This window comes from Leopardus geoffroyi, chromosome A1, assembly GCF_018350155.1.
Source record: "Leopardus geoffroyi isolate Oge1 chromosome A1, O.geoffroyi_Oge1_pat1.0, whole genome shotgun sequence".
Taxonomy (NCBI): domain Eukaryota; kingdom Metazoa; phylum Chordata; class Mammalia; order Carnivora; family Felidae; genus Leopardus; species Leopardus geoffroyi.
Genome location: NC_059326.1, coordinates 140635374 through 140655440, shown reverse-complemented (window position 1 = coordinate 140655440; position 20067 = coordinate 140635374). Strand labels below are relative to the sequence as shown.

The window sequence follows — 20067 nt, the reverse complement described above, 5'->3', positions numbered from 1 at the left end:
AACTTAAATTTTCTCAGTATACTTATAGGTCTTTAATTCATTTTCTGGTTTTCTATTTTGGATTAGATTTTAAAAATTAGAAAAAGTATTTTTCAAGTTCAAGGACTGTATTTTTGTGCCAATTTAAAATATTTTGTGCTGGGGCACCTGGGTGGCTCAGTGGGTTAAGTGTCTAACTCTTGGTTTCAGCTCAGGTCATAATCTCAGTTGGTGAGTTTGAGCCCCACACTAGGCTCTGTGCTGGCAGTGGGGAGCCTGCTTGGGATGCTGTCTCCTCTATCTCTGACCTTCCCCCAATGGCGTTGTCTCTCTCTCAAAATAAATAAGTAAACTTTAAAAAAAAAAAATAAAAATTTTTGTGCCAAATTCACAACTCAATCCAATAAAAAAATTCTTCAGATTATTTTACTTAAATAAGATCCCTCTTCTAAAATAGAAATCCCAGTTCCATTTAAATCTACTTCCTAGACTTCTAGCTGTATTTTTTCCTCACCTCAATGCATGAATGCAATATATCATTCTTGGTATGTTTTTCCGGTCATAAACATCTGTTGTTTCTGGATAAAATATCTGGAAAATAAAAGAAACAATGTGTTCATTATGTTTTGCTTTTCATAGTTATTTTAAATCTCTCAAATGATGCTTTGATTGTCCTCGCTGTACTGTATTTACTTAAATTTAGAGGAACCTCTCAAATGTTGGTTCCTCTCACTCTACAGGCAAACCCAGCGCTCCACCTGGTCTCCCGTCTGACAGTACGCCCCCTAGTGGGCTCAGGAGAGTGAGGGGTTCTCAGGTGGCCACTCCAAGAAGGCTGCGCCCACAGGGCTAGGTGGGCAGCTTCAGTCCACAAGGAATGGGCTGATTCAGACTCTGCTTTCTGTAGCAGCGTCATTCTGGTGAGGGACCAGAGGTACCCTAGCCTAAGAAGGGTATCCATCTTACAGCATTTTATTATAACACTAAAAACCTAGCTACACAGTTGTGTAAACAAATATGCACACACACAATAGGCACTGATATTTTTTTCTTCTTGAAGGAATATATTTTACCGGATAGAATCTGGAGAGTATTATCAAGTGTGAAAGAAACATTAGCTATAATCCCACTTTCCAGATTGTTACTACTATTAGCATTTTGGTATATATTCTTCGGTATGGGACTTTTAGTATGTTTCTCTGATTTTTTATGTTTATGTATGCATGTGAAAACAAAACTGTAATACTATTAGCCTATTTTGACACACTTAGTAGAGCTTGACCATTTTCCATCCATTTCGTAAGAACATTCCTTTTAATGGATGTGTATGAACCTTTCATCTTTCTGAACAATAATTTAGCCAGTTCTCCATGGCTGAACTTTTTTTGGCTCCCAATTTGTCCCTATTAAAAGTCACTGCAATGAACATCCCTGAATTTGCTGAACGCCTGGTTACTTCTTTTGGATACACACCTAAATATGGAAGTACTGAATCGTTAAGTTTGAACACTGAGGCTTTTAATACACATTTACACTACTTTTAAGCCTGAAACGAAAAGCTTGATAAGAAACAGATTTCACAATAGGGCATCAAACTTCTCTGTTCCTAAGCACCAAAAAATGGAGAATTAGGCTGGAGGCTTCTAAAATTAAGATAAGCATACTAGCACCGCTGGCTTTCAGTAAATATTTTAGAAAAGGTGACATAAAAACTAAAATTAAATCATGTATCATATGGTAGGTAGCTCTAGACATTCAAGTGCAGTTTTCTATGAGACACTGAAAAAAGCTGAGAAATTAAAGAAGCAAAGTTTCCTTGGCCACAAATGTATAGCCACTCAGGGCTTCAAGCAATGGCTGTAGCCTAGGAAATTTCAAAGGTCTTTTCAACTTTCCTTTAACACATTTGCTTTTCAAGCGTTAGCCATAAGAGGATTCCCTATTCCGAAGAACGTGACCAGGTTGAAAGTTCCACTACAGAAAAAGATCATCACAACTCCCCATTCCCTTTCCTTTAAACAACCTTTTACATTTCTTTATATCTTCTACATAGAAATACATATTTATATAAATACTGTTTCAGCTCTTTTAGAAAACCTTTATGAATTGGTCTTCTTTTGACAGTAAGATGGGATCAATTTATTTAGCTCACCAGAACATTTTATTCATTACTGTATCCCCAGCACATAGCATGGTGCTGAGCAGAGAGGAGGCACTCAGTATTGATAAGTGAAGGCATTAATAGGAGTCAAATACATCAGCCAATACACTATTGGACTCTCATACTTGCAATGAGAGTATGCAATCACTTCATAAAAAATCAGTGTTAAAACAGAATCTGCTACATGGAACTCTTATTTGGCTTAAAATTAAGGAGAACCTGGTCTAACACACACAATTGGAAAAGGTTTAAATCTAATCTATGAAACCTAACAAAATTATCCTAACTTAAATAACGGTGCCTCATACCAAAAATCCGATTTGAATTTCTTTATTAATCTGTTTACCTACCCAGTTAGTACATGCTAAATGACAATCTAGAACTATGAGTTCTGAATTCTAACTGGTGCCCAGAAGGGAACAGCATTTTAGGAGAAGGGAAAGTAATTTGATTAAAAATCAAAGAATCCATCAATATTGACTATTCTGAAATAAAATATGCTGAGCTAAAACAGTTATGAGCACAGATATATTGAAAATAGGCATTCATAATTTGCATTAAGGAATCTCTTGTTTTTGTTGTGGTGGGTGTTTTGAATTTAAACCTTGACTAATAATAATAACAAAACCAACACAGGTCTTACATCAGTAACATGTCTCCTTGCCTTCAAGCGGGACCACTCCTACACCATTTCTTTAAAACAGCTATACAGAATAATCAACAGAAAGGGTTGTACTATCGACACATACAAAAACCTGATGGATCTGGAGGGCATTGTGCTTACTGAAAAAGTTGATCTCCAAAGATTACCTACTTATGACTCCATTTTTAACATTCTTAAAATGACCAAACTATAGAGATGGAGAACAGATGAGTGGTTGCCAGGGGACAGAGCTAGGGAAATGAAATGACAAGTCCCACTCCTCCATGGTATCTGTATCTTAATTGTGGTAGTCACACAAATACATTCATGGAAGAAAACAGTATGGAAACACACTCACACCTGAATGCATCTAAAAATGGTGAAAAAGAAGTAAAGTCTGTAGCCTAGTTAACCAATGTGAATTTATTACTATTGTTACTAGATGTCACCAATGGGGGAAGCTGAACGAAGGATATACACAGATGTACTATTTTTGCAACTTCCTGTGGTTCTATAATTATTTCAAAATAACAAGTTCAAGAAATAACTCGACAATTTCTAACAAATGTAATTATTTCCTCATTTCCTCTACTTGTCTATTTGTCTCTCAGGCTTAAGGGCACCTGCTCTTTCAATCTAAGAAGCTCTGAATATTTGCAGAATTTTATTTGGGACAGCTATTTCAAGAGTCAGGGCTGTAACCCAATAGCTTTTAACATTTAAAGTGATAATATGATTTATAACAATACTTTCTAAAAATACCTTTATCGCGATAATTTAGAGAGATACAATCTAGACTAAGACAATACATTATATAAAGTACATATGGCAACACAAAAAAGGGAGGTGACTATTTTAAATCAACTATCTACCTGTGAAGCTTGTTCTGACCTTGTTTCATTTATACACAGTTACACCTAGCTGCTCTCAATTTGTATACACACTTAATTCTGAGTTCTTGTCATAGATTACTTTGTATAGGCCTTTCCATATTCCTGTTTAGTCCTCACATTTGTCATGCCTGAGGCAATAAGGCCATCTGCTCCATTAACATACCCCAGTATACCAAGTCCTTTTTCATAATGAGGAGTTTGCAATGACCCCTTTTGGCTTCCCACTTCAGGCTTACCTTGGGCAGACCAATGGACTCCATTGCTCGTAACCACTGGACTGTATTATCTGTGTGTCGAAAATGGAGGCCAGATTTCTAATGCAAGGATGGGGAGAGAGGAGAAGAAGGGACCACGTGAAAAGTGAGTCATTTGTAACAACTTTTTTTCATTAGCAGGATGTTTTCCGATTGTATTTCTCCTAAAATAGAGTTATTAAACCATAAAGTAACTAGAGACACAATAAAGAAGACTAGGCTATCTCAGCAACACTGTTTATAATAGACCATTCCAATTTCCACGATTCACATATTTGAGGTAACTCTGAACTAGAATCTCAAAGACCATTTAATGTCTAGCACATGCCTAAGGATGTTTTATGAGACACGTGTGCACAAGCATGCACGCACACATACACACACACGGTGTCAAGATTTTGCCAACCACGGCTGAAAAAACTAGCAACTTCAAGAAAAACGAGATTTTTAGAAGATTAAATGTCTTTTTTCCTGGTTTCTGGTTTCGGCAAAACATTTTTCCAATCATAAATATGATTTCTGTAGAAAACCTGGAAAACACACAAAAATACAAAGATGAAAACAAAAACCATCCCACAATTCAGAGGTATATTGTAGTATCTCTTCCTCCTATAATTATTTAAAAAATGTTTTAAATGTTTATTTATTTCTGAGAGAGAGAGAGAGACAGAGAGAGAGAGAGAGAGAGAGAGAGAGAGAGAGAGGACGAGAACACATGAGCAGGGGAGGGGCAGAGAGAGAGAGGAAGACACAGAATCTGAAGCAGGCTCCAGGCTCTGAGCTGGCAGCACAGAGCCTAACACGGGGCTTGAACTTGTGAACTGCGAGATCATGACCTGAGCCGAAGTCAGACGCCCAACCAACTGAGCCACCCAGGTGCCCCTCTTTCTCCTACAATTATTTAAAAAGGTTTATTATTTTGAGAAAGGGAGAGACAGCATGGGCAGGGGAGGGATAGAGACAGAAAGTGAGAGAGAGAATCCCAAGCAGGCTCCATGCTATCAGCCCAGAGCCTGATGCAGGCTCGATCTCACAAAAAGTGAGATCATGACCTGAGCTGAAATTGAGAGTTGGACACTTAAATGATTGAGCCACCCAGGCACCTGTATTCCTCCTATAAGTTAATCCTAACCTTTGCCTTGTGTAAGAAGTAAACCTTCAGTGGAAATGTTTTACAAGAACTTTTTCTACCCACACAATGAGAATAGGCTTTCTAGGTCTTCCGTTTTTCTTTACAATCTTCATCAGCCACCATTTTCCTTTTTTTCTGCCCAGTCTATAACTATGGTATCCTTGCCTGTATCTAATGAAGTTTTATCAGGTAATGAAATGTTGGTAGCTTTAACACTACCTTGTGTTTTTAATTAGCTAAATGAGTAGCATAATGTTATGTATTTTATTTTCCATTTTAATAACTGTAATTACAGCAAATTTCATCATGTAATATTCAACAGCCGATCATCACATTCATAAAGCCTGGCTCTTCCCATCTTCTGTGACTTTCTACAGTCAAATAATTTATATAACAGAAAGTATTTTTGTTGCTGTTAGACTTTACAAAGCCTAAGTGAAATTAACATTTGATAAATGTTTATGCCTTTTTAATAGTGGCCATATTGGACTCTGCGTGGCCAGAGATTGGACTCTGTTGTGCCAAGCACTGTATGAAAATTATCTCTACTTTTCCATGAATCACTGAGTTCTACTCCTGAAGCCCAGACTATACTGTATGTCAACTAACTTGAGAATAAAAAAATAAAAAATAAAAAAAATAAAATTATCTCTAATTTTCAAAACACTCTGCAAGGCAATTATCATTTCTCAGTTTTTAGACATGAGGAAACCTGGACCAAAAAGATGAACTAATTTGCCTAAGATCAAATTAAGTGTGTTGAAATGAGATTCAAGATGAAGTCTCTCTTAATGTGAAAATCTTCCTTTTACTAACATTCCCCAGTGTTAGAGCATAGGAACTCATGATGGTGGGATTATTCTCTAGATGGAAAATATCAGCACTTACTATGATATCACTAGAGGCAGGAGAGGCAAAGGGAGAGGGAAGAGGGGTGAGAGGGAAAGAGGGAGGAGGTCGGGGAGAGAGAGGGAGCCTAGAGGGTGAAGGGCCAGGTGGTAGAGTCTGAGGGTGACTTAGCGCAAACAACTTTTGCAGAATACAAACAATTGTCAGACACAGCCACTCTGACCATGGAGGAAGGAGATGGGAAAAATCCACAATCATCACATCAAGATAGAGAAGAGAGGGGCATCTGGGTGGCTCAGTTGGTTGGGCATCTGATTCTTGATTTCGGTTCAAGGTCATGATCCCAGGGTCATGGGAGTGAGTTCCGTGTTGGGCCCTGCATGAAATGTGGAGCCTGCTTGAGATTCTCTCTCTCTATTCTCTCCCACTCTCCCCCACTCGCTTTCACCCTCTAACAACAACAAAAAAGACAGAGAAGAGGGCCCTAGGCACCACAAATTAACTCAATGTCCCACTATGCCAACTAAGATGGAACGACTGTTTTGATGGATGACAATGTAGTCTTCATTCCATCTTTTCATCTCCTACATAAAAATTACCAAAACACCAAACTGATCCTGCTTCCTGACAACACCTCAAAGGTAACTGGTCCTTGCTTCGCTAAATCCGTATTAGCATCACCAGTACAAGCCCAAATCTACACGAAGCCTCTACTTTATCCTCCTCATAGTCCCATAGGTACACATTTTTTTTCCTTGCCCCAAGTTAAATAAACCTAATTTTATTTGCCCCTTGTTTGAAACTTGGTTTCAGGGGGGAAGGGGTCTTCACCTGGTGGGCTTCAACAATCCAAACCATGAAACAGACACCCCCATCCATTTAGTGGTCTTATTAGCTAGGTAACCTCAGGAAAGTTACAAATCTCTTTGAACCTTGGTTCCTCAGCCATAAGATGGGTATAGTATGCTTCTTTGAGCTGAGGAGATTAAATGAGAATATGCATAAAGCAGTTAGTGTGAAGTACACCAAAAAGGCAATAAATACCAGTTTATTATAGTTATTATACGCTCTAAGACTAGACTCAAAACTTTTATTCACCTTAAGATCAGAAAAAGGTTTAGTGCTTCATGTAAGGGCACTGAACGAAAGCGTGCTTATCTTGATCCTATTTCTGCAGTAAATAAAATGACACATCTCAAATCCTTTATCCATCTTAAACATCTGAAGAATGCTGACTTCAGAATCCTATGGGTACATATTTAAGAAGCAAAGTTCAGTGAGTAACATGCATTAACATCTTCAAGTTACTATATTTACTTCAGTTAGAACAAAAATGGTCTTCTACACACTTAGGCTCAAAATACTCTTTAAATAAAATTTTTTTTTAATGTTTTAAATTTATTTTTCAGAGAGAGAGAGAGAGAAAGAGAGAGACAGAGTGTGAGCCAGGGAGAAGCACAGAGAAGAGAGAGACACAGAATCCCAAGCAAGCTCCAGGCTCTGAACGGTCCAGTGCAGAGCCCGACATGGGGCTTGAACCCACAACTGTGAGATCATGACCTGAGCTGAAGTCGGACACTTAACTGATTGAGCCACCCAGGCACCCCTAGGCTCAACATAATCTTAGTCCATTATAACCACTTTCACCTGTCTACTTTCTTTCACCAATTCTACATATTTCTATCAGACTAGGTGACAGGTCTATAGTCCTATTTAGGAAAGGGTTGTTAGTGTCCATCCACCTAATTTCTTCCAGATACTGGATCAGAAAGTAAATGCTGATTTTCTACTGCTGAGCTATTTCACCAGCAAATAAGGTTATTCTAGCTTAAATGGAATAGATGAGGAATTATTTAAGTCTTCTTTGGATGGTAACTTCTTACACAAGAGAATCAAAGCACTTTAGAACAAAGAGATTCCTTAAAAGCCAATAATTATTTTGGTTTGCTTATTTTATGGAGAAGGAACTCTCTGTCAGGCACTGTAACAAGTACTTTGCATGGATGACCACATTTTTTTCCTTACAGTATCTGTACAAAGGTTCAGACTATTATTTGTAATACCACTTTAAAGCTGAGGAAACCAAGGCTCACAGAGGCAGAGTTAGTGACGAAGCAAGTCTCTGAAGTACTCTGATTCTACGGCTTACTACTACTAACCACTGTATATGCATTTCCTACCTAAGGCTCACTTCAGTAGTCAACATCTATTATAAGTCTACAGCTATCAGTGCTGTATTTGAACAGATATTGTTTTCTGTCCTTGAACCTCATCAAGCTCAAGGAATGCCCATTTCTCTCCCCTCCTCTTTCTCTCGTCCATCCTAGCCACCTTAGGAACACCCACTGATCTTTAAAGCGCCCAACATGGAAGCCTTGGCCTCTTCGCCGCCCTACCCCTTTAGAACTGGCGCTCTCTCCTTGGTCACATCCCACTGGCCGGCCACCCAGACATCCTCTCTTCACTGCCCTCTACCCATTCCTACCACCTTTGCAGGTTGTTTTCCCTCTTGCATCCATTTAATTCTCGTCTGTGCAGGCCACTGTTACCAGTCACCTGGGCTGAATTATCCCCTCATCGGACTGCCTCACCCTCATCTTCCCATTTCTTCTCCACATGGCAGCAGACTCATCTTTTTTTTTAATGTTTATTTTTGAGAGAGAGAGAGACAGACAGAGAGAGGGAGCAAGCAAGCAAGCGAGCAAGCGAGCAGGGGAGGGGCAGAGAGAGAGAGAGAGAGAGAGAGAGAGAGGGAGAATCCTAAAGCAGGCTCCAGCTCTGAGCTGTCAGCACAGAGCCGGACATGGGACTCGAACCCACGAACTGTGAGATCATAACCTGAGCCAAAGTCGGACCTTTAGTCAACTGAGCCACCCAGGCGCTGCCAGACTCATCTTTTTAAAGCCATGATGTCTCTGTTTAACATTTCAATGGCTTCCTCTGTAGTAACTTAGGATGAAATCACAGACCTTCCTGCCTGGCTGCGTGATCTGTCTCTGCCTCCATCCTGGTGTCATTTTTCACCACTGTCCCTCACCGCAGCCTTTCAGCCACTCCATTTGCCTAAGTTCTTTTCTTCCTCGAGTCTCTCAAAAACAGGCTCCTTCATCTCTGGACTGTACTCCCCACTCCCCACCCTTCAAGCTGCACATGGATGATTTTCCTCTCATTTTTCCTGCCTTAGAGTAAATAAACATCTCTTCAGAGAAGCTCATCTTCTGTCTGTGGCTACCTGTCAACAACAGTGGCTTTAATTCCTTCCTTCCTATACTCATCACAGCTCACAATTGTATACTCGCTTATAACTTGTCTCCTCAACCCTAAGTGCCATGAGATCATGTCTGCCTTGCTCACCACGCTGCCTCGTGCGCCCAGAACAGTTCCTGGTACAAGCAGGTACTGTAAGCATCGTACAGATAAATAAGTTCTACCCCGTATGTGTTTCTATCATAGTACTTTATCTTCTTTCCCTGTAACTTCATTAAAATGTGTTATATTGTTTGTCTGCCATTGGAGCAGTGGTTCTCAAAGCTAGGTAGTACATAAGCATCACCTGGGATAATTATTAAGCGTGTAGCTTCCTGGGTCCCTGGCCAAGAGACTCTGCCTGAGTCAGTAGTCTCTGGTGAGCCCAGGAGCCCACATTTTTACACACAGGCATCAAGTGACCCTACAGGAAGTCTGAGCATCATACGTGACGGAAGAGTATCAGACTCCAAGCACCTCCAGTATCAAAGCACAGAAGGAATGGAGTCCTTAGGCTTATTTGAAACTACTTTCTCTTTTCTTTTCTTTTTACTAAACAGCTCTTTCCCTTGCACCTACTATCCTACTATGGGCTACAGTCTACTCTGTTCACTGAGGACACTGCACGGACAACATACATGGTTCCTGCCTTCACGATAAAGGTCATCATTAAGGTACCCCATGCTGCATCGAAGAGAGACGGTGTCAGGGGCCAGGGCACACAAGGCATGGTCACATTACTGCGACCTGGAGTCAGAGGTAGGGGTGGCCAGGGAAAGGGCACTCATCATTAGAAGGTTTAACTCTACTATCTAGGTCACCTTTGTAACCTTAATGAGGGGCCAGGGTTGTACATAAGCTGGCGAACAAAGAGGATGGGATGGCAATGAGAGCTCTGATCGGCTCAACTCAGAGCCATCATTGCCCAAACTGAGGCCTTCAGAGTTCAGGGACAGAGCCTGTGCCTCGAGACACAGCGCCTAATGGGCAGGTCGTATTTTATGGCTGCAGTCTAAGCAGACGTTGCAGTGAGAGCCCACACTCACTGAACTCATGGTTTCCAGAAGGCTTATCAAAGGGGTGGGCCTGTGTTAGCCTGAGTTCCCTGTGTCTCAGTCCCATGACTGGGTGCTCCTTGCCAAGGGCTTTAGTCCTACAGAACCCAAGAACAGGAAGTTAAGTCTCCTGTTCACGAATATCTGACTACTTTCAATTTTGTAAAATGAAGGAAATGGCCTTAACATTTTATGATTATGTGGTAAATCACTAGAAGTTTCTTTTCAAAGACATTAGGCATTCTCAGAGATTTAATAAAAGGGGGGAAAAGGTGGGGGGAGCACCTGGGTGACTCAGTTGGTTAAGTGTCTGACTTCGGCTCAGGTTATGTTCTCACGGTTCATAGATTCGAGCTCTGCATCAGACTCTGTGCTGATAGTGCAGAGCCTGCTTCGGACCCTGTGTCTCCCTCTCTTCCTGCCCCCTGCCCGGCTTGTGCTCTCTCTCTCAAAAATAAACAAACATTAAAAAAAAAAACTGAAAAAGAAAAAGGAAAAAAAAAAGCCTCCTTTCTCCGGTGAATCAACAGAAGAGTAGTCTCCACTGGTCCTGTAGTTTTTTCTCCACATCACAGCTGGCACCAACCTGCTCCCCGCCCCCCCACCGATGCTATTTCCCTTCTCTCTGCCCCTCTCCTAGTATCATCCCTTCTTCTGTGTATCTGTTTTCCAGGGCCCGATGGGCAGGAGTGGCAAACACAATACTTCCATCTCTCTTAAGGTTTTGTTCAGGAATGTCATCACCTGCCTGTGCTCCACAGGTATTTCATTTTGTAACAAGAGACTGGAAGTACTTCCCCTGTCCCAAAGAGAAGTGCTATTCATTCAAATAGTAGGCTCTCTGATGCCAGGAGGAAATAGCACCTGTATGAATTGCCTTGGGAGGGTCCACAGTTAGGCTGTGGACAAAGTTGTATTCAAAGGTGTATGGTGTGCCAAGAGGAGAAACGAATTAGCCCAGCCTCTGTTCTGAGGCTCCATGGAAGATCTTGCTGGCCTGATTCTCACCACTCCCAATGTCGAAACAAAATACCCACAATTCCCTTTCAGGACAGGCCACAGCCAAGCCCAACCTACTACCCTTTAACTCTGTCATCAAATCTACACAACTGTTAGTAGAAATAGGCCTAGGGCTTGGTAATAATCCTTCTAGAAGCAATGAAGAAAAAGACGAATTGTGCTGCAAAATGTGGACAAACGTTAATTTATTTTGTTGTGTGGGGATACAAATATTTTTTTCTGTTCTTTTTGGAAAGAACAGAAATTTACTGTTTTTCAAAATTAAAAAACAGTAACTTTGCCTGACTAAATCAATGATTCAGTAAAGTCTTGTGAAAGGCTAGCATAATAAGTTAAAGGCTGGGGTAAAACACATGACTTGATAAAGTCAAAAGTACTTTAACAAACACAAACATTTTTTTTTTCCTAACATTATCCAAGGCAGAAACTTCTGCTCAGTTATCTTTTAGACTAGAATATGAAAACAAACGCAGGAGATTTCTCAATTCCTCTTCTCTATGGTTAGCCCAAATAGTAACTCAAACATTTGCTCTGAATTAAATACACATATTTTATCTATCTATGTATCTATGTATCTGTCTATTATAATTTATTGCCAGGTTAGCTAACATACAGGGTATACAGTGTATTCTTGGCTTCAGGAGTGGATTCCCATGATTTATTGCTTACATACAACACCCAGTGCTCATCCCAAGGGCCCTCCTCAATGCCCGTCACCCATTTTCCCTGCCCCCCAAGGCCCCCACACCCATCAGTCCTTAGTTTGTTCTCTGTATTTAAGAGTCTTTTATAGTTTGCCTCCTCTCTGTTCGCAACTATTTTTTCCCTAAATATACACTTTAAAAAAATAAATCTTGTTTCAATAACAACTGAAGGGTAGTGTGAATCATTCAATTAGTGGGAAAGCATTCCATTTTCAACTAAGTGTTGTCCCTGCAATTTTAAGACAAGGAACTTTTAAAGATACTAGAGAATCTGCAGCTAAAAAAAAAAAAAACAATACAAAGATCTAAATAGGGTTGACCCTTGAACAACACAGGTTCGAACTGTGTGGGTCCCACTTATATGCAGATTTTTTATCAATAAATGTACAGTACTATAAATATATTTTCTCTTCCTTATGATTTTCTTGATAACATTTTCTTTTCTCTACCTTATTTTATTATAAGAATACAGTATATAATACACATGACATACAAAATACGTGTTCATCAACTTATCTTATTGGTAAAGGTTTCTAGTCAACAGGAGGCTATTAGTTAAGTTTTCGGAGAGTCAAAGGTAAACAGAAAAGTTAAATGAGTACTGTTTTCTAAATCCCTTCTTAGACACTTTGCAGAAACTCATTTAAATTTTCTGTAAGTAATGTCAATATAGAGTATTATGGTCTTTGATTAACAGAGTCAAAAGGTGAGGTTCTGTAAAGTTGAACAGTTCACTCTCTTTCAGGAAAAAGCATTTTAAGGCACATGTGATTACAATGCTCCACCTCTTCCAACAAATCCCGGAATCGGAACTGATAATCAAACACAACCGAGTGAATAAGCAGACAACCCAAGCAGATGGACACCTTCCCCTGTAAGATTAAAGAAGATCTCCCCAATCCCTCTTCAATTCCCATATTCCCTTTTTTCCCACAGAGGCAGGATTGTAGTTGGAAGGATGTAAATTAAGAGTGTCGGTTAAGGTTACTTTCTGAAAATAAATGACCATAAAATAAATGACACATACACACATAAGTTATATTCGGATTTCTGACTGCATTGGGAGGGGCGTCCCTAACACCCTCTTTGGTCAGGGGTCAACTGTACAACAGATTAAGAAAATAAAGAATCGCATTTCAAAGAAGCTTTGGAAATCCTGGCCCAAAGTGCACAAGAAATCACTTACTCCAGGAGAGAATACCACACACTTAAAAACTCCTTTTTGAAGACACAGTTAATGGAGGAATCTTTTACGTTGGTGTTTGCCTTTTTCTCCTTCATTTCTTAATGGAAAATGTCAAACATAATGTTGATGAAACAGAGTTAATGAACTCCTATGTATCCATCATTCAACCTCAACAATAACGAACTTATGGCCAGTCTTGAATCTCTTTCCATCCTCCTCCTGATTACTGTGGAGCAAATCCTAAATATATCACACTATCTGTAAATATTTAGACATGTGTCTCTAAAATGTCATTTTTAGGGGCGCCTGGGTGGCGCAGTCGGTTAAGCGTCCGACTTCAGCCAGGTCACGATCTCGCGGTCTGTGAGTTCGAGCCCCGCGTCAGGCTCTGGGCTGATGGCTCACAGCCTGGAGCCTGCTTCCGATTCTGTGTCTCCCTCTCTCTCTGCCCCTCCCCTGTTCATGCTCTGTCTCTCTCTGTCCCAAAAATAAATAAACGTTAAAAAAAAAATTAAAAAAAAATAAAATGTCATTTTTAAAATTAAGACTATTATTTATTTTGGTTTTGTCTTCTCCCCCGTGTACACTCCCAAATTAGCCATGAAATAATTAAAATTGGTTGCCTACAAAAAAATTAGTCTTATTTTGTTTTAAGCATCAAATGGAACAGAATTCCTACTTGACTACTCAAAATTATTATTCATTGGATCACATTGACCCTAACTCTTTGGGGCCACAAGTTCAAGTCCCAGCTGGGTACTTTACTCCTTGATGAGAACAAGGGAGCTAATAAACTGAGTTGGTGGCAGAAAAAAGAGGGTAGAGTGCCCTCACTTTTACATTTACTGGTGCTAATAAAAATGACCTCCATGAAGGAAGAATGGGGCGGGGAGTCTGGGAAGCCCCACACATCAGATGTGTCTCAGTCTCAGCCCAAAAATAGAAACGCTCTGCTTTGAAAACTGCTGCCACCTCAGGAATCATTATTAACAGGCTTCAAACACCAAGGACATCCCCTCCCCCCATTCCACAAAATCCTTGTACAAACACTCAGAGTAAACGCAGGGAAAGGAAATTAAATACTGAACTTTCACTTTTAGATGGGAGCCAAAACCAATTAGATCTCAGTTACCTTATAACGTGTTTGTTCCACATCATAGATCTTTTTCTCTGATACCATTTTTGGGGCAAAGAACTTGGCTAACTTTGCAAGGTAAACTCCATTCCGGAGCCCTTCTTCCAGTTCAGTGGTTGGTGGCAATTCTTCAACTAAGCAGACTTCCATCCACCTAGAAGGATGAAAAAAAACAAAACAAAAAACAAAACCTTCAAGTGACTCCAGTTGGGTAAGTCTGTGTAGATGAAGAGACACAGCATCTCGGTACGTCTGCTGGAGACATTAAAAAAGGGAGCACGATCTGAAACATCTTTAGCTGTCTGGGATGGGAAGAGAGAACTTTCTGGAAGGGCCAGGATTCAGAATATACAGTATGAACAAGGGGGACTCAAAGCCCAGAGCCACCGAACTCAGTTCCATGCCAGGGCTTGTCAGCTTTACCTTTGTCTGAGTCTCTGCCAATTTTCTTCTGTGGCAAAGAGTAAAATGGCCAAACCATTTTGTACGGGTGGAATTTGTCTGCTGACATGAAAGAAAATGTAATTCCAAGTTTATGAACCCAAAGTGGAGGAGATTTTTGTAGGGCTGATGCCTTGGGGAAAGCATAGCCCAAGGTCTGGTAAAATCTGCAGCTTGTCTCTGTCCAGAAATGACTACCAGAGAAGGTAAGAAGGTGTGGAAAGGGGCATCAAAAATTCAAAAAGTTTTCTTCAAATAATATACGTTCTTTTTTCCAATACCAGGAAATTACAACTTTCTTACTTTTGCAGGAAAATGCAGTATTTACTGAATTACGAAAAAAATATCTCAGAAAAAGATCAGATTAAATCTTAGGACATTGTGCCAGTACTGTAGAAAAGAGAGCACCGAGGTCATTACAGGCTCAAGGACACACAGTGGGAGGGGAGGCTGGGCCAGCTCACATTTCAGGCTGGTGTGTTGAGAATTTGCCAGACTTATAAAGATAATGCTATTCCTATCTGTTCTCAAGTAACTATTAACCTACCATAAGATCCAAGAGGTAGATGTGCAGGTGTTCAGCAAAGGAGCCCCCACCTTTGCCATCGATCCACAAACAAACCATTAGTATGAGTACCATACCTATATGGCCAGTCCCTGCCTAAAGACCATTAACACATCCGCAGATGATCTTATCAACATTTGGCACAGGAGAACACTGTTCTGCAATATTAACCAATGATCCTGATCCAAGCAGTGAATGTTGTAAAATATCTCAACTGCTTGTTGGCAACATCTTTTAAAAGCTCCGAGAACCCCTAATAAGCAATGGACATTTACTGACCGCTTATTAAGCACTGTAAAACATAGAACATATGAGAAAAATACCAACATAAAAATATAAACAAATATAAACATAAACATGCCTTTAAAGGGCATTGAGTATAATTGAAAAGGCAATGCAATTCCAAGGAAAAACCACAGAACCATATAAGAAAGTTTATTATGCCTGATGCTACATGCTAGTGCTTAAGATTAAGGCTGGGAGGGGTGCCTGGGTGGCTCAGTCAGGCCTCTGACTCGTGGTTTCAGCTCAGGTCATGATCTCATGGTTCATGGGATCAAGCCCCTCCCCCAGCTCTGTGCTGACAGCATGGAGTCTGCTCGAGATTCTCTCTCTCCCTCTCCCTCTGCCTCTCCCCCACTAGTGCACATGCTTATGTTTGCACACGTGTGCACAGTCCCTCTCTCTCTCTCTAAAAATAAACAAACTTAAAAAAAATTAAGGCTGGGAATAAAGGAGGGTGATTAGTTCATCACTGGACTAGTCAGGGAGAGGGCTAAAAAGGTGATGGGACTTGGATTTGGCCTAGAAAAATGGAGTATTTGGAAAGGCAGAGAAGTGCTAGAAACCGGGGAGCAAGACAGGATAAACGCACAAAGGAAACATGGCTGAGTCATGGAGAAAACCCACACAAGACTTTGGGCTTCTGGGGCTCATGGAGAGAAAGGAAATGAAGCTGAATATACCAAGCCAGGCTCTGGAGCATCTAACACAGGAGAAGTGTTGTTATCTGTGGCCAAAGGAAGCAGGGAGCTCCTGGCAGCTTCGCAGCTGAGGAGTGACACGCTGACAGTGGTAATTAGAGAAAATTCATCTTGTATGATGGATGCCCGGAGACAAAGCGCTCTGTCAGGCCTTTCCCATTGGGAAGAACTGAGGGACTGGATTAGAGGGGAAGAGCCAGCAGACATTTTGAGAAAGCAGTAACAGGACTTGGTGACAGTTTAGAGAAGGAGGTCAAAGGAAAGGAAAATATTACCAGGCAGAGCCTGGTGTGAAGAGAGCTCTCTGCATGGGGGACACAGCCCATGTCCACTGTGTGACCCCAAGTATGTCCCCTAAGCTCTAGGGGCCTGCTTTCTCCTCTGCTAAAGGGATAGGGAATTAGAAGGATGGGATGATGAGGTTCTTCTCACAACCTAAGATCCTAGGGAGACTGTGAAAGTGAGAGAATAAGCAACTGGTAAAACAACATGAAGACCTTGACTTTCACATATCACATATGAGGGATATAAGGGATATGGGGTATATGTGAGCCTTGCTTCAAATCACGGAGGTAAGAGTACCACAAGGTTGAGAAATTTTTAAAAAATTAAGCAATAGATGATGTTGCTTTTTAAATAAAAATCTGGCCAAATTAAAAATCACAGTAGGCCAATTTTCTAATCTTTCTTTTTTTTAATTTATATTTTAGTTAGTTAACATACAGTGCAGCATTGGTTTCCAAAGTAGAATTCAGTGATTCATCACTTACATACAACACCCAGGGCTCATCACAAGTGCCCCTGTGAGGCCAATTTTCTAAGCTACATAAATTACAAATCAAGGTATTATGCTAATTCATATAAAAACACAATCTGTTTTTGAATAATTAGCTTGAAAATTTAAGAAATTGCATTTCACACAATATATAATTGCTTTATCACCATTCTAGGATTGGAGTATATGTGTCAGGAGTGGGGGAGAGGTAAACTTAAAACTGGTTGTGGAAGGGGTTAAACTGACAATAGGGAGCAAAGGGCAGGAAGCTAAAATAAAAAGTGAAATACGGTATTTTAGACTTGTGCTTGTTAAAAAAAAAAGATAATCACACTTAAAAAAATTTATCGTGAAAGAGAGAAAGAGCATAAGCAGGGGAGGGGCAGAGGGAGGGAGGGAGAGAGGGAGAGAGAGAATCCCAAGCAGGCTCCATGTGGTCAGTGCAGAGCCCAATGTGGGGCTTAATTCCATGATCTATGTGATCTTGACCTGAGCCTAAACCAAGAGTTGGATGCTAAAGTGTCTGAGGCACCCAGGCACCCCCGCACTTATTTCCATCTACACTCGAATATATGCGCAGTTGGCTTCGAATACTAAGGATACCAAAAAGTTGGGTTAGCTACAGCCTATTTAAAACGCAGCCACTGCTAATGCTTATCACATTATGAACTACTCAAAATAAAAGCCATTTCTTCTTCCTGTTTATAGACAATCCCTTTGTGCCTGGCAATGTGTTTACACATAGTAGGTAGCCGACAAATTGTGATTTAACGACAGATTCTGAATGCGTCAGAAAAACTTTTCCAAGCATCACAGCTGCATCATAAAATCTCCTAGGACACTGCCAAAGATTTTTGAAGCATTAGGCATCAACGGAGGTATCTCCTTTTTGCTGCCTTGAAAGTTAAATGATGCCATTATCAATGATAACTCATATTTAACACACTGTTTTGTGCTAGAACCTGTATTTAATACCTCATGGGAATTATCACTTAATCCTCAAGATCACTTCATAAAGAGGTGCTATTAGGATCACCATTTTTATTTATTCATTCATTCATTCATTCTAAATGTTTATCTATTTTTGAGAGTGGGAGGGAGGGAGGGAGGGGCAGACAGAGAGAGAGAGACACACACAGAATCCGAAGCAGGATCCAGGTTCCAAGGTGTCAGCAGAGAGCCCATATGGGGCTCGAACGAATGAACTGTGAGATCGTGACCTGAGCCGAAGTTGGAGACTTAACCAACTGAGCCACCCAGGCACCCCAAGGATCACCATTTTTAGATGATAATCGGAGGCTCGGAAAAGCCCAATGCCACACAACTGGTAAGTGAAAGACCTCAAAAAGCTGCCAGGACCTCTGCTCCTCTAATTCTAACTTTCAACTTCTCGTGACTCACCCAGGCTATTTCCAGAGCAGCACTAAGATTCCCATGGTTTGGAGACATACACGCTGCCGCCACTTTAGTGTAAGGCCAGAGTTGAGTCAATTTCCTGGGGATTCATTCATCCTCTTACGATTCCCTCTTGGTCACCTGTCTTGAAACGATGAATGGCAAAAGGCACGGGCTGCCTCTCGTGGTTGCCGTTTCAAGCAGGGATTGGGTATGGGAAGCTGAGTGCCTCTCCAAATGGAGTTACTTCCTAGAGAACTCCCGTAAGCCTAGACAAGATCTCACAAAGTCTTCTAAAATATACTACTTGGAAACTCCTCTCAATTATTGGTGTACGATTAATAAAAATTGACTGATACCAAGACTATTCTCCTGAGACAGGTGGCAAACCCTGACAAAAAAATCAGATAGACTGGCTAGTTAACCTTGTTCTGACTGTATTAAAATACCTCACAACGAAGCAGAAACTATAGTATGCAAACTTCTAAACTAGCATATGGTCATGTGGGCTGAATATCCTTTTGATCTACTTTTCAAAAGTATAAGGAAAGAACTTGGAACAGCAATACCCAATGGTTCATTCCAGAAGTAAGGAGACAGCTAGGAGTGATTGCTGACCAGGGTCCACATTTCCCAGTCCCACACTATCTGTTTGGGGTCAAGTGGCTGGGTTGTGATCACAGAATATGAGAGGAAATGATGTGCATTGCCCCGAGGCTTGCCTCAGGAATGTCTCCCATAGATAAGTTCCACTGTCTCTTCTGCTGTCTGTGAGCAGGATACCACAACTCATGAAAGCAAAGTCAAAGAACTTCCCTCAGCCTGGCTCCCAAATAACTACGGTAAAGAAGTGCCTGTGCTCCCTCATTGTTGTCTTACATTACTGAGTGTTACAGGAGCGAGAACTGAACTTCTATTGTCAACTCAACTCAGTGGTTTATCTGTTAAAGAAGCCAGTGTTACTGAGCCAAACCAACAAAAATCCTAAGTGTGATTTTTACGGTCTGTTGTTATCAAACTTCCTACAACAAGCACAATGTAGAGACAATTGGCCTGATGTTCAGGAAATGTGTCTCTGTGAGCAGGAGCTGGATGTACTGGAATGGTCTTAGTCCATGAGCCTAAAATCAGAATGGAATTCAATATGACAGTATAATTACATGATATGATTTTGTTTTATTAGCCGTTTTACTGAGAAATAATCCATACACCATACACACATCCATTTAAGATGTGCAGTGCAATGATTTTTAACTTACAGGGTTGTGAGATCATCACCATTATCAATTTGGGAACATTGTCATCACTCCAAAAAGAAACTCGACAACCATCAACAGTCACTCCCCACTTACCCTGTTACTCCCAACCCGCTAATGTACCTTCTATTGATATGCCTATTGTGTACATTTCATATAAATGCAATTCTACAATATGTGGCCTTTAGTGACTCACTTCTTTCATGAGCATACTGTTTTCAAGGTTCATCTATGGTGTAGGATGTATTAATACTGCATTCTTCTTTATGGGTGAATAATATTCTGCAGTATGGCTATATCTAAGATTACATCAGTTTATTGACATCTGAGTGTTTCCCACTTTTTGGCTATTAAGAACACTGCTACTAACCTGTACACTAACATTAATGTACAAG

At 40.6% G+C, this 20067-nt stretch overlaps 1 protein-coding gene across 3 annotated transcripts in view; it reads right to left on the bottom strand.

Annotated features, from left to right (window-relative positions):
- The window catches only part of IQGAP2 (IQ motif containing GTPase activating protein 2), a 298032-nt gene that overhangs the window by 136945 nt on the left and 141020 nt on the right, over window positions 1–20067 (bottom strand). For all 3 annotated transcript variants that reach the window (XM_045496003.1, XM_045496013.1, XM_045496004.1), the window contains 3 exons: window positions 14255–14411; window positions 3913–3990; window positions 494–570 (listed from right to left, as the gene is read on the bottom strand). In XM_045496003.1, coding sequence (XP_045351959.1) covers window positions 494–570; window positions 3913–3990; window positions 14255–14411 — 312 coding nt within the window. The remainder of the gene's footprint in view (window positions 1–493; window positions 571–3912; window positions 3991–14254; window positions 14412–20067) is intronic.